Genomic DNA, 12,278 nt, shown 5'->3' with positions numbered 1-12,278 from the left:
TATCCTCATGACTGGGAGAGCACGGACGCCATCCTAATTCTTCTGCTTTCTGCCCATTGCACTCGCCCTTTCAAAACCACCTTATTCTTCCCTTTCTCTTACTCTACCATCTATTCTGCCTCATATTCCCACTCTGCCAATCCTTTCTTCTTATATCTCTTTCTGCTCTCAGTTCTTAATAGTTCTGGTTTATTTCTCATCAGTCAACTCATCGCCAACCTTCCTTCAAACTTTGAAAGCATTTGAAAACAAATCTCTTAAATTTGGAAAATGCAATTCTCAGGAATTTTTGTTTCAGTCAAAATGGAATTTTTTTCAAAATCTATGAGTCTAGGAAACGTGGGTAATTCCTAAGGCTTTAAAGTTTCCTTCCAAAAACTGGTATTCCAGTAAGCAAGGCATTTCTGATCATGGGAAGATTTTTTTTTGTAAAACTTGCTGAAATCTTCATTCTGCAAGCCAAAATTGTTTTAAAAATCTAAACTGTCTACATACCTGAACTGCTTTTACACACAAGATCTTACCTGCCTGGTATTCTAAGTTCTTCCACACCAGGAATATACACTCCTTTCTGTTTCACAGTGCACTGTGAATTCTTACATATCATTACATAATAATCAAAACTATGTGAATTGGGAGGTGTTAAGAGCATGCAGATGGGAAAGACCTCCTGACTAATTCAGGACTAATGCAGGAACAACTAGGTATCTGATACTGTACGAACTTATTTTAGGACAGCTGAATGCAAAAGCTGTTGTTATAAAAACTATAATTAACATATGGAACTCACCTCTGCAGGATATAGGGGAAACAGTTCAGTGAGATGGAAAAAGCAGCTGTGATACTGATGAATAAGAATATCATCTGTTTTTAATAACTAGAATTTTTTTTAGGCTACAGTAAATCTGCCAATTACTGAATAGAGGCTGGGAAGAACATTCCTTTTTTTGACACAGCACCACTGGTGAAAAAAATAGGGGATTTACTTTCCTTTACTGACCACAGTGAGGAGCGGAACACAAACATTACATTCTGTTCCCTGATACCAAGGCATGATGTCTTCTAAAAATACTATTCAAAGAGAAGAAACACGGTTCAAATCAAAGAAAGAATTGCCTGAAAAGCTTAGTGAGGGAGCTTAAACTTCTGGGGGTGTTTTTTGGTATTCTTGATGTATACAGAAGTTCTGTCACACAAACAGTACATTTCACATGCCAGTATTGCAAAAAGTACTTGGTGGGGGAGGACGGCATGCATAGCCATGTCCACTCATGCTAAGTTTGTTGAATGAACTGAACCAGAAGTATGATAAAATTGTCCCGTCCTTTGCTAAGACAATATCGAAGCGTTTCTTCCATGGAAAGCACAGACATCCTGCAAGGGAGAGCTGGAGAGAACGCACTCCTCCTCACCAGTGAAGCATGGGGAAAAATAAGTAAGGGGAGCTAGAGGGCGCACAAAAGTCATGAGTAAAAGGGAGTTTAGTCATCTCTGGACAGTTCTAGCAGAGGCAACATCATGAGATACCAAGTCACCCAGAACTAGTTATATATAACCACAGACTGGGCTAAAAGACAGTGTCATCAATCCAGAGTAATGTACATTTCTTTGTTGTACACTATGGTCTGGCTATCCTTCGGAATGACTCTTCTTTCACAAACTCAGAGAGTTGCTGTTTTCACTCTTCTCCCCTCCCGGCCAAAAAGCTACAGCTACATGTAGGGTAAGGATCCCACAGTCTTTCGATACACAACCCAAAAGAGGATTTTCTTTTTCCCCATGGGGGGGCGGGGGAAAACCAGTTCAGCTCCTACCTAGATTTACCTTTACATGAATAATCAGAAACTCCCCATGCTTCAACTATCAGTGTCAGGAGCACTGGACTGAAAGTGCAGAGTTAAAAATACTTCCATAATCCTATTAAACGCAAGTCTTGCTTACAAGAGACAATGCAAATTTTTATCTCTGCCCTGCAAAGCAGGACACTGAGGGACCATTGGTAAAAGGTCTCCCCTTAGGAGAGTCAATAGTAAGCTAATACCAAGTTTTGTCACGCTCCGGACTATCTGCACAAAAGGAAGGGGGCCAGGGGGAGGGAAAGCAGACTGTCACTACCAGAATTTAAATAAATTTAATCTGCAGACTTCCCTGAAACACAAGACCTGTTTGGATAAAAGCTGCATAGATTCAATCAAATCATTGCTAAACTTCATCTTTCTTTAGTTGTGGACCTGGTGTGCCATACACTGGCGTTGACTAGCTACTTATAAATGCCAGAAGTTTCATTCTGAATGAGCTGCGTGTCAAGATGTACATTTCCAAAGGAATCCACAGCAAACAAAAATCCTACAGTGTTCCTACCTACAGGATCCTCTATAGCATGAGTCTGCACACACCTGAATGTGAATATGTAGGGTACTGTGCTTTTTCTGTCACAAGGGAAGTTGAGGAGTGTAAGGGCTCTAGCATTAGCACACAATATACATGTTTAATTTTTAAACACAGTTTTGTTTTTAAGTAAGAGGAACCATCCATAGGTCCAAAATTACCTGATGAGCTTTCTCACGGTATCTCAATCACTGGATAGTTGAAACACTGAGAAGCAGCTTTCCTACGATAAAATACTTGAAGAAAGAAAACAGAGATTCTGAGAAATTTTGCAATGCTGGTAGGAACTACCCTCCTTCAGTTTCTGACAGTGTAAGCTGAAGTGGGTGGAGTTAGCATAAATTATCAAGACTTTGTTGATAATGCATTATGCAGTGAAACAGGAGAACCGGAGTCTTCAGCTTCCTGCAGCTATGTTCATAAATAACTTTTGGTTTTGTCAGAAACAGCCTTGATCTGTAAAACAGGTAGATGGTAACAGCATGCCCAAGAAGGCAAGTTTTAAATTATACTGGCTCCCTAGCTCCCTCTTTTTTTCCTACCAGGAAATATTTATGAGTTCTCAGCCCTGAAGTAGAAAATCCCAATCGAAGTGCAACAGCAATAAGCTTATTTCATATCAACCGCAGCATAAATCCAAGCCCAGGGTGAAGGAGATGATTCGCTCTGAAGATAATCATCACTGTCTCATTCCACAAGAATTTTAACTACATGATAACCTGGCCCTCCAGAACTATTGCTCCTAAACCCACACCATATCAACAGCACTTAGTTATCCATTAAAAAAGGAAAAAAAAATATGCTCAGTACAGAACCCCACTGACTACTGCTGTTTTCACATAGCCAGAATACCAAGTATGTGTTTTATCCTGCTACAGATAGAATATATTTCATTTCCTATTCAAACAAATGCAAGTTTCAGTCATATTAGCATCCACATTCTACACAATTTACTAGAAAATGATTCAAAGAACATTGTCACACAAAGAAAAGGGATGCTGAATTATACTTTGTCTGCTTTCTACATGCTAGTGTAACCTATACAGTGTAGCCTGACTGAAGGATGTAATTAAGCCTTCTCCATTCGAATATTCAGCCACTTAAAAGATGTACAGTTATATACATGTTCAAAAATACACTAAAAATAATGAAGTTGGCTTTGCTAAGTGAAAATGACATGCTTGCCTTTTTAACATCATGCTCTAAATTTTTATTAGACATTTTGGCTAAGACCAATTGTGATACAATTACATTCCTTGGAAATATGGTATCGTTTTAATACTCCATTTAAGAGAAAACAGGATTAAAAAAACCCACCATCTCTCTCTGAGGAGCATTTATCTGTGGGTGATTTATTGATTGTACTGACCTTTCAGATTCATCAAGATTGCTTCCAGTTCCTATCGTTCCTGCAGTGAAAGCTGCCGTATAGATATTGGTAAAAGCAGCAGCAGCAGCTCCAGTCCCTCCCTCCATGTTGCGTGCACACGCACGCGCGCACACACACTCACACACACACTCTCACTCTGCAGGAGCAGCTGGCTAGAGGCTGCCAGAGGGGAAAGGAGGAGGAGGCAAGCAGAAAGGACTAAAAACTGAGGCTGCTCCCCGTCTCCAGTCTTTACCCACCCCACAACACGTATGCACTCAGCTTCCCATTTAATGAATGATACAGTGCATTAATACGATCTGCTTTCTATCAAAGGTGGCTCAAATGTCAGCTGTGCCCAGACTTTCTGAGGCACTGTGTTTAAAAACAAAGCAGAAACAAAACAAAAACAAACAAAAGAATATATATAAGTGAGAAGTACAAGACAGCTTGCAATTCTGCATTCTCATTCTGCCTTCCCTCACCAGTACTGATTCATGTTTTCCTGAGACTGCTACAGGCATTTCAGCTGTAACCCTTTCCAAGCTGGAGGAGGAAGACGGAAAAGAATGTCTTTGTCCTGTGCATTTCCAATTCTGTCCCCGAGATCCACACAGAGATGTTCTTGCCTGATTTGGTCATCCTTATCCCTAAATAAAACTTCAGTACTCTGAAGCAAATGACCAGTGAGGGTCATTAAAACAGCAGTCTATTCCCAAGCTCTGCCAACTGTACAATCCTGAATATATCATATTAACGTCTTTGCTGCTCTGCTTCCTCCTTTCTGAAAGCGTGAGAATATTTACTGGGTTTCCAGAGGAGAAAAGGTTTAATTTATTCCTGCACATATGCAGCCAGTTTTAAAAGGAGCTGTGCAAAAGTGATATTACAATTTTCAGGTTATACATTAAACCATAAGTAGGGAATAAGTATTAGTACCCAACTTTTAGATCCTATTAAAAGACTGAAATCCTTTATGAGACCACCACTGCAGTCTAGATATCCCTAAAGAGTCACCTACGTCTAACAAATACAGTGGAAAACTAGGATGATGGATGACTGGCTTTCAGTCCTGGCTTTGCCATTTAGCTTGATGTGTGACCTTGATCGAGTCATTTCAATTTTTCTGTACTGCTACAAAATGTAGAGCTACTCCCATCTTTGTAAAATAGCGCAAATTCTTGTATTATTTTACAACTACTATTTGCCGAAACTCTAGCTCAAAAATGCAAGGTGCATTACACAGGGACGTAGCCCCTTGCAAACTCAACATACAATCTGAAGTACCTGATTTTGCATATAATTCCTTTCATCTCGATGGAACCGCTCAAAATATTTTTGGTTATCAACTGTAAATGCAAATCTCAGGTCTGTGAAACATCGTATGCTTTTCGGACTCCATCAGTGCCAGAGCAAGCTTAGAAAGACAAAGATTCACTAAACAAAAACTTTTTCTGGTTTAAAATGCTACAGAAGAGGCTAGACTATCCCAAATTATGCAAAAGAAAATGCAGCCAATGCAATTCTCTTCTGCCTAGTCATTTCTTTTAAATGGCTCGATCAATGTTTGCTAAATGCTGTGCAACTGAGTGACAATATGTACTTGTTAGCTAGTCCTAATGCATAGGTACAGCGATGCTAACTATTAGTTCAGCAGTTATAGGAAAAGGGGAAGATACAAGATTGGCAAAGAACAGGTTATACCTGTTCTGTGCCTAGAAAGTCTGATGATTGTTTCAGAGTCCCTTTCTCCCAATGCTATTTTGTCTTTTCTTCCCCACCAAAGCAGACATGCACAAATGGGGCAATCTAAAGATAAGAAGAACTGAACAGGAAATAATATTCCCATTTGGAAAAAACATTCCTCCTCTGCATCATGTCATTCTGCAAGGCAGGTACACATGTAAAATGCATGTCCTTCTCAAGTGGCACATCCTACAGCTGGGACGTAGGACAGCAAAGTCCTCATATACAGAAAGGAATCAACCCCCGAGCTTTGATGTAAGGCAAGTGTCTTAACTTCTCCCAGGCAAACTTTCTTGCCTCAGGAAACCAAATACTAATGAGAGAAAGGTCCTGACCTTCCATTTCCCAACCCCCTTGAGTACCAATGCTGTTGTGTCATTGTTTCCCTCTGGTTCCATGTCCCCTACTAAAACTGTCAGGATAAAGCTAAAGGAAAGGATAACATCCGTTCCATACCTTTCAGGTTTTGGAATCACCATTAACTGTTCACACTCCAGAGCCGTGCATCAGTAACACCTTCCTCTTACACCGGCACGGGAGCAGCTCCAGGGATAATTGTTCAGCGATAACAGAAAGACACTCAGTAGGTGCTGGGCTTCAGGAGCTGCTGTAACACTTCCCCCGCCACAGTCCCTCAAAGGCCACAGCACGCTGAGATGGATTCACCTCTGGGGCTGTATCCCTCAACCTGTGGATTAGACCTCCGTGACTTCAACAGATACATATTAATTCAACCAGAGCCAAACGTCATGATAGAAGAAAACAGACACACACCCAAAAGTAAAAGCATTTCCCCAAGCTGATGCAGACAGAGACCAGAATGGAACTTAGCAGTGGTCCAGGATCCCAAAGTACTGGACATTAACGACAACACAAGGTGAGAAAACCTGTGGGAATTTGCCAGCCAGCTATGCTATATTATGATCTAGAAGATATTCTGCTGTGCTTTAAGGTAACCTCACAACAGCTTTTTATTAGAGGATAACCAGCAAGTTACAGAAGTGAAGCTAAACCCCAAGTCTGCAGCTGCTAGTCAAAGCGACCACAGTGTTCTATTCAACAGGAGTGAAACAGTAATAAATACACAGCAATAATTGAGTTGTCATTTCAGAGAGTGATAAAGCATAAAAAAAACCAAAAAACCACACAGATATTGTCCATACCACATCTAATACATGTTAAGGTCTACTATTGCACTTAACAGTGGAAAGAAATTAGCTATGGCGAGAAATTTAAGCAAAAATATATACTGTACAGCTATGACAAGGGACTCCCCAGCAACTAACTGCAACCAATTACTATTACACAGAAGATGCATTCACTAGTGCACAGAAGTTTAGCATGTCCATCAAGGATAGCATCCAGGTGTTCAGTGCACAGTTGAAGATTAAAACCTAGCATCACTTTTCATGGTTTTTATGACACTATCACTGCCAACCATACCAAGAGATATCGTCTCCAACCCCTTGTCTTCGCTCATTTTTCTTCATCAGATATTGCCTCGTCTTGCACTTTGACTATAAATTCGCCAGGCTAGGAACTATCTTTTGCTTTTATTTGCACGTTATTCAGTACAGTACAGCATTTATCCGGGACCAGGGCTCTGGATTCTCCAGTTTAACCATAATAAGAAATATTTTGTTTCACAGCTAACAAGAACTTACTACCTATTAATAAACATTACTGTACACATTCGTTAAGTGTCACATTTTAGAAGGGTCTTTAAGAACGCCGTGGAAGACCACTCCAAACTGTGCTGACGTCTGATGTAAATTAATGCAGCTTGGCCAGACTACACATGAACTTCATTATTTCTGCTGGAGAGAAGTTTTGACAATAACAGGTAATTTTTCTAATGCAGACAAGATCTGGTCTTCAGTCAGGTACTTTTCATACTAATTTGGGGCTTAAATTATCATCATAATAACAAAACAAAATTAAACTTTTTGACCCAAATTGTCTTTTTTTTTTTTTTTTTAAATTATGAGAACAGAGCAGAATGGTATCACTAACTGCAAGCTCCAATTTGCTGTTAAATTAACAATGGGCTTGGAAACATTTTGTCTCTTAATCCCTGGGGTAACAGAGGGTAGGGTAGAATCAAATTTGAGAAAAAATCTCCAATCTGGAAAGTTTATTCATGACACAGTTGCATTCATGACTGATTTACATAATTATTCAGCTTTCTACTACCTAAATAAACTTTGGGAAATCTGCTGCAAGAGCTCCTGTTTCAGACAATTCCCTCCATTAAAAAAAAAAAAGAAAAAAAAAAGCTCCTGTCGCCCACATAAAGAATAAGATCATCCAACTTCAATACCATTTGTCATTTCTGCAATACATTCTATTCTCCTTTGATAGTTTCTTTGAGTTTAAACACTCAAGGAAAGTTTAAACACTCCATTTAAAAAAATACAAATTCTGAGCAAGGGTAGATTTTAAATTTAACCTCTATGATTGCTTGAGGTTATCTAGGCAAAGGAGGAGCAAGGATGCTGCAAGACTCAGCGTAATTTTTCATTAAATTAAAAATGGATTGCGATTAATAATGTATGCATGACAAGATAATGTAGGACTGCTTTTGAATCCAAAAGCAAACTAAATTTAATAGGGAAATATTTCAGTGATCATATGTATGTATATGTTTGGATAAATGATTTTGGGCAACACCACTCTCGTATATTACAGTGACAATTTTAGCTAAGGCATTGCTCAGTAGGCACTGGAGCAAACACTAGGACCAAATGGACAGCTGGAACTGACAAGCTAAAATAGCTTTAATAAAACCTTGGCCTAGCCCAAGAAAAAGACTATTTCATTGCTAATTGATAAAACAGGTCACAAACTGCTCTCTGATGAAGCGTATGACGGGCCATTTACCTTCTCTGAGCCATACAGCACACAGTCATTCGTAGTCTGTTCACCTTCCCCTCCCCTCCACCCCCCCAAATACAGGAAGGACTTGGTGAATCAGAACACCAAGAAAAACAGGCTGCACGTATGTATGTCAAACAACGCACATCAAACCCTTTCAACCCCTCACCTCATCAGCCACTCCTTTTGTACAGTTGAGGTTAAAAGCATTTCTGAAGGGTTGGTATAAGCCATGCCTTCCCCATGAAGGCAACAGAAATGCTGAGCAGGCTGCAGTAGCCACCTTCCAATCCCTGTCTTTTGCATTCCTGCGCATTCTCCCATACAAGAACGATGCTCAAGGCTCTATTTAAAATACAAAGCTATTGCCACTACTGCACACCTCCACAATTAATCATCTTCAAAGGCCATTTATACAGCTATGCATTATTACACCTCCGTGACAATTACTGCCTCGGCAGATTCTTTAGCACAGACCTTGTTCCCCTCATGACCAACCGATCTACCAAAGATCTATTCTTGATTTCTCTTTAAATAAACTGAAGAGTATGTGTATATGTGGCATCAGGGAAAGAGGAGGATGAACAATTTAGGATCTTAATGGAAAAACCTCAGCCCTGCAAATTGCCCCGATCAGAACTGCAAGAGGGTGACTGACATGAAGAGGAAAACCTCCTTTCCCACTGGGTGCATAACAGAACATCCTCAATTCCCAGCCAACTCGATGGTTTTTGTTTTCTAAAAAGTGTCAACCGCTCAGATCTTTTGTTACAAATCAGGCCATTAAAGGTTCATCAGCACAGCTGTGGCTAGAGATGCCACCCAAGCATGCAGAATGAACAGTGTGCTACCTCTCCCTCCTAAACCTGAGACCAGGTGGACTGGTCACTCAGCCAAGTGTTGAACCTGTGCAAAGGCCAGCAGTCGCTGCAGTCTGGAGGCATGACAAGTTCTGTGACTCTTCTGCACAACGCTAATGCAGTAAAGCCTTGAAAACAACCAGAGTCTAATCCACATCAAAAAACTTAAATCCTTTCTTATTTGAATCTTGCACCATAAATACTGCAAGTGCAAACTTAAACTATCATGCCTGTGCTTTATCTTCACTAGAAACAACACATGTAAGGAAAGCTGAGAAGTAGCTACCTCACTCTGTATCCTGCATGAGACATTTGGCATGTGTTTTTAAGTCACGGACCATAATTTCCACTGGTGCAATCCCCGCCAGGAAGAGAAGAAACAGGCCCTCGTTGCAGCAAAACTTACTCCGAGGTAAAGAGCAACGCAGCGTCATGAAGTGGACTCTACACTACATGACTAATTTCAGTATTCCCACACTGTTTTTTCTTCCTCAGTCCAACAGCCTGAACAAGCTGCCACTCAGTACAAGTTCATGCTTGCATAGATGCCTTGCAATGGTGCATTCAAGGAGTGTCTGCACAATCCACCTGCTTGAATACACCACTGCAAGTACCTCAGCCACCTGTTCTCTAAGGAATGAAAAACAGGTTTTTGGCCTCATGGGGCGGGGAGGGGGCATGTTCTTGAAATTCATTCCCCTTAAGCCTGTCTTGGATGTGAAAAAAAGAATTCTGCATTAACAAAGAAAAAGCAATCTTTGCTTAATATTTAAATCTTCAGAAATTAGCTATGTAGAAATAGATCAGCAGCCTCACAACTGCTCAGGAGTAGTTTATGCCTTGAACTTGCCTCTTTTCATCTTCCTTTTTGGATCAGGACTTGAAACCCTACTCCTCCTGAGCCTAGAGAAAAGGTAAGATTACCTGCCAGGACAAGAAAAAGTCCTAACAGCTGGGGAACAGAGCCCCAAGAGAGGAAAGGCAACACAGTAGTTACCACATACAAGTTCTGGATTTTCCCTGGATTCAGAGAAAACGGAGAAGCAGGTACAACAGCAGCGAGCGAGCAGAGAAAGGGTCAAGGACAAGACACTACTTTAAAGACCTATGCCACCTTTAAAACATTGTCTTTTTATGAAAGTTTAATGATGCAACTGTACGGTCTAGCCTGTGAAAGAGAACCACAGTTTGAGAAATTCTGCGGTGGAAGGTGGCCAAGTCTGGAACTGGAGAGAGTTTGAGTAATAGGAAAACAGATCAAATGACAATTGACACAGGCACATTTCACCGCAACCAGGTCAAAGTCCTCAAAGATGACAGCTTCTTGGCCACCTAAGGGAGCACTGTTTTCTCATACATGAGGGGCTAGCAGTAACAAGCAAACTGTAACAACAATTCAAAAGTGATTTCAGCATCTATATATAACCAGAAGAGGTTGCACAGCAGTTGAAAAAATTCTGAATGCCTCCCCCATCTGTCTGGCCTTCTCATTTATGAGCATCATTCCACATTTGCTCAGGTCCCTCTTCAACCAGCTGCTCTTCACATACAAGCTGATCCTCTCTGAGCATCCTGGTAATGGTGACTTTGTCATACGAGCTGAAAAATGCGTGTCATCTGTTAGCAGCGTTGGCAAAGCAAACCATCTGACCAGTTCACATATAGGCTTCACATGAATAGCTAATGGGATCTCACAGTCAGTCCTCTGTGTCAGGAGTCATTTAAGTCACTTGAACGCATATCAGCAAGCTTCCCACCTCTCTCAGTTGGGAATCTCATTAAGCACCTACTATGTAGCTATCATGCACCCAATATCTAAATATGCAGTCATAGGAAGGATTTTAGTTTTCTCTTTTTCCCAGGCATAAAGCTAGCAATATGCAGCTCTGCTTCCTATATTAGCCAGTACAACCCCACTACTTGACTCACAGGAACACACTGCAGATGAGCGGTAATAATTATGCCTCTGTCTCAGCTTAGCATCCTCTTGAATAGAAGCTTTCAATTAAAATATTCCCCAAGACAGTTGCAGAGAGGAGAACTTCCTTCTCTGCCATTGCCTGTACTTATCACAGTCACAATTCTCCTTCCATTCTGACTGAACCTCTATGAAGCGGGTCTACAGTTTTGCCTATTTAGACATTAAAGTTTGCAAATACTATGTTTTAGGTATCTCCTCTCTGGATGCACTCTCAGTTCAATTCTTTCTGTCACTTGAAGGAAGTTACACCTCTTCTCCACACTCAACATCCAAATATTTCATAGCACCTCACTAATAAATTACATTGCTGATGTCCTCATTGTGAAAAAGGGGGAACTGCAAAAGAGAGAGGATAAATGATTAATCAAAAATCACCAAAGATGTGAGTACCGTCTCCCAGAGCCTGGATTAACAGTCTCATGCCAGGTTAACCCAGAAAAGAGGGCATGCTACTTCAGATTAAGGACAACGCCTTCCCAAAAGGAGAGTGAAGCCAGGCCCACCATGTCTCAGAACGTGAGCCTTAGTGCCTGTGTGACTTCACTGACCAAAGCTGGATTCTGCATGGACCCAACTGCAGCATGAAGGTATCTCCTCCTGTCCTCTCCCTTGCTCTCCTATTACAAAAAGGCATTTTCAGAATCATTCCCTCTCCAAGAGAGTCAAAAGAAGAAAATAAAATTCTCTTTTTCAGCCACATCACATCAGTCAAACCGTGAAGTCACATCTCTTTTCATTGCTTCATTTTACTGGGTTCCTACTCAACTGCATTCTCTTTTTCAAGTTCTAATCCTTTTGCATTTTCTGCTGTCAACCTTACTACCCCATACTTTCCCACTCACATCTTTCATTGCCCTGGTGTTATTTTATTCATCCCTTATTTTCTTCTCCTGAAATATCAGTCCTACCCCAACCCCTCACCCATACTCTTCTTTCCATTCTTTCATTCTTTCATTATCATGAAGTGTTTTGTTGCTCCTTTCCCAAATGCTGCTGCACTTGTAAGAAATTACTTTACACCAATACGATAAAATTGGTATCTTCTTTTTCAGGTGAGTCT

At 40.7% G+C, this 12,278-nt stretch overlaps 1 protein-coding gene across 5 annotated transcripts in view; it reads right to left on the bottom strand.

The window, feature by feature from the left end:
- ARHGAP32 (Rho GTPase activating protein 32) overlaps positions 1-12,278 on the bottom strand; it is a 280,782-nt gene that overhangs the window by 201,140 nt on the left and 67,364 nt on the right. For 2 of the 5 annotated variants that reach the window (XM_026097251.2, XM_026097252.2), the window contains exon 1: positions 3,758-3,948. The exons of 1 other annotated variant lie outside the window; for it this stretch is intronic. In XM_026097251.2, coding sequence (XP_025953036.2) covers positions 3,758-3,770 — 13 coding nt within the window. In that variant the 5' untranslated portion in view covers positions 3,771-3,948. Of the gene's footprint in view, positions 1-3,757; positions 3,954-12,278 lie in introns of those variants that run through there. 2 more of the 5 variants (XM_026097254.2, XM_064524332.1) reach the window with 2 other exon arrangements.

This window comes from Dromaius novaehollandiae, chromosome 21 (genome assembly GCF_036370855.1).
Source record: "Dromaius novaehollandiae isolate bDroNov1 chromosome 21, bDroNov1.hap1, whole genome shotgun sequence".
Classification (NCBI taxonomy): Eukaryota; Metazoa; Chordata; class Aves; order Casuariiformes; family Dromaiidae; genus Dromaius; species Dromaius novaehollandiae.
This window is presented reverse-complemented; position numbering and strand designations above follow the sequence as displayed.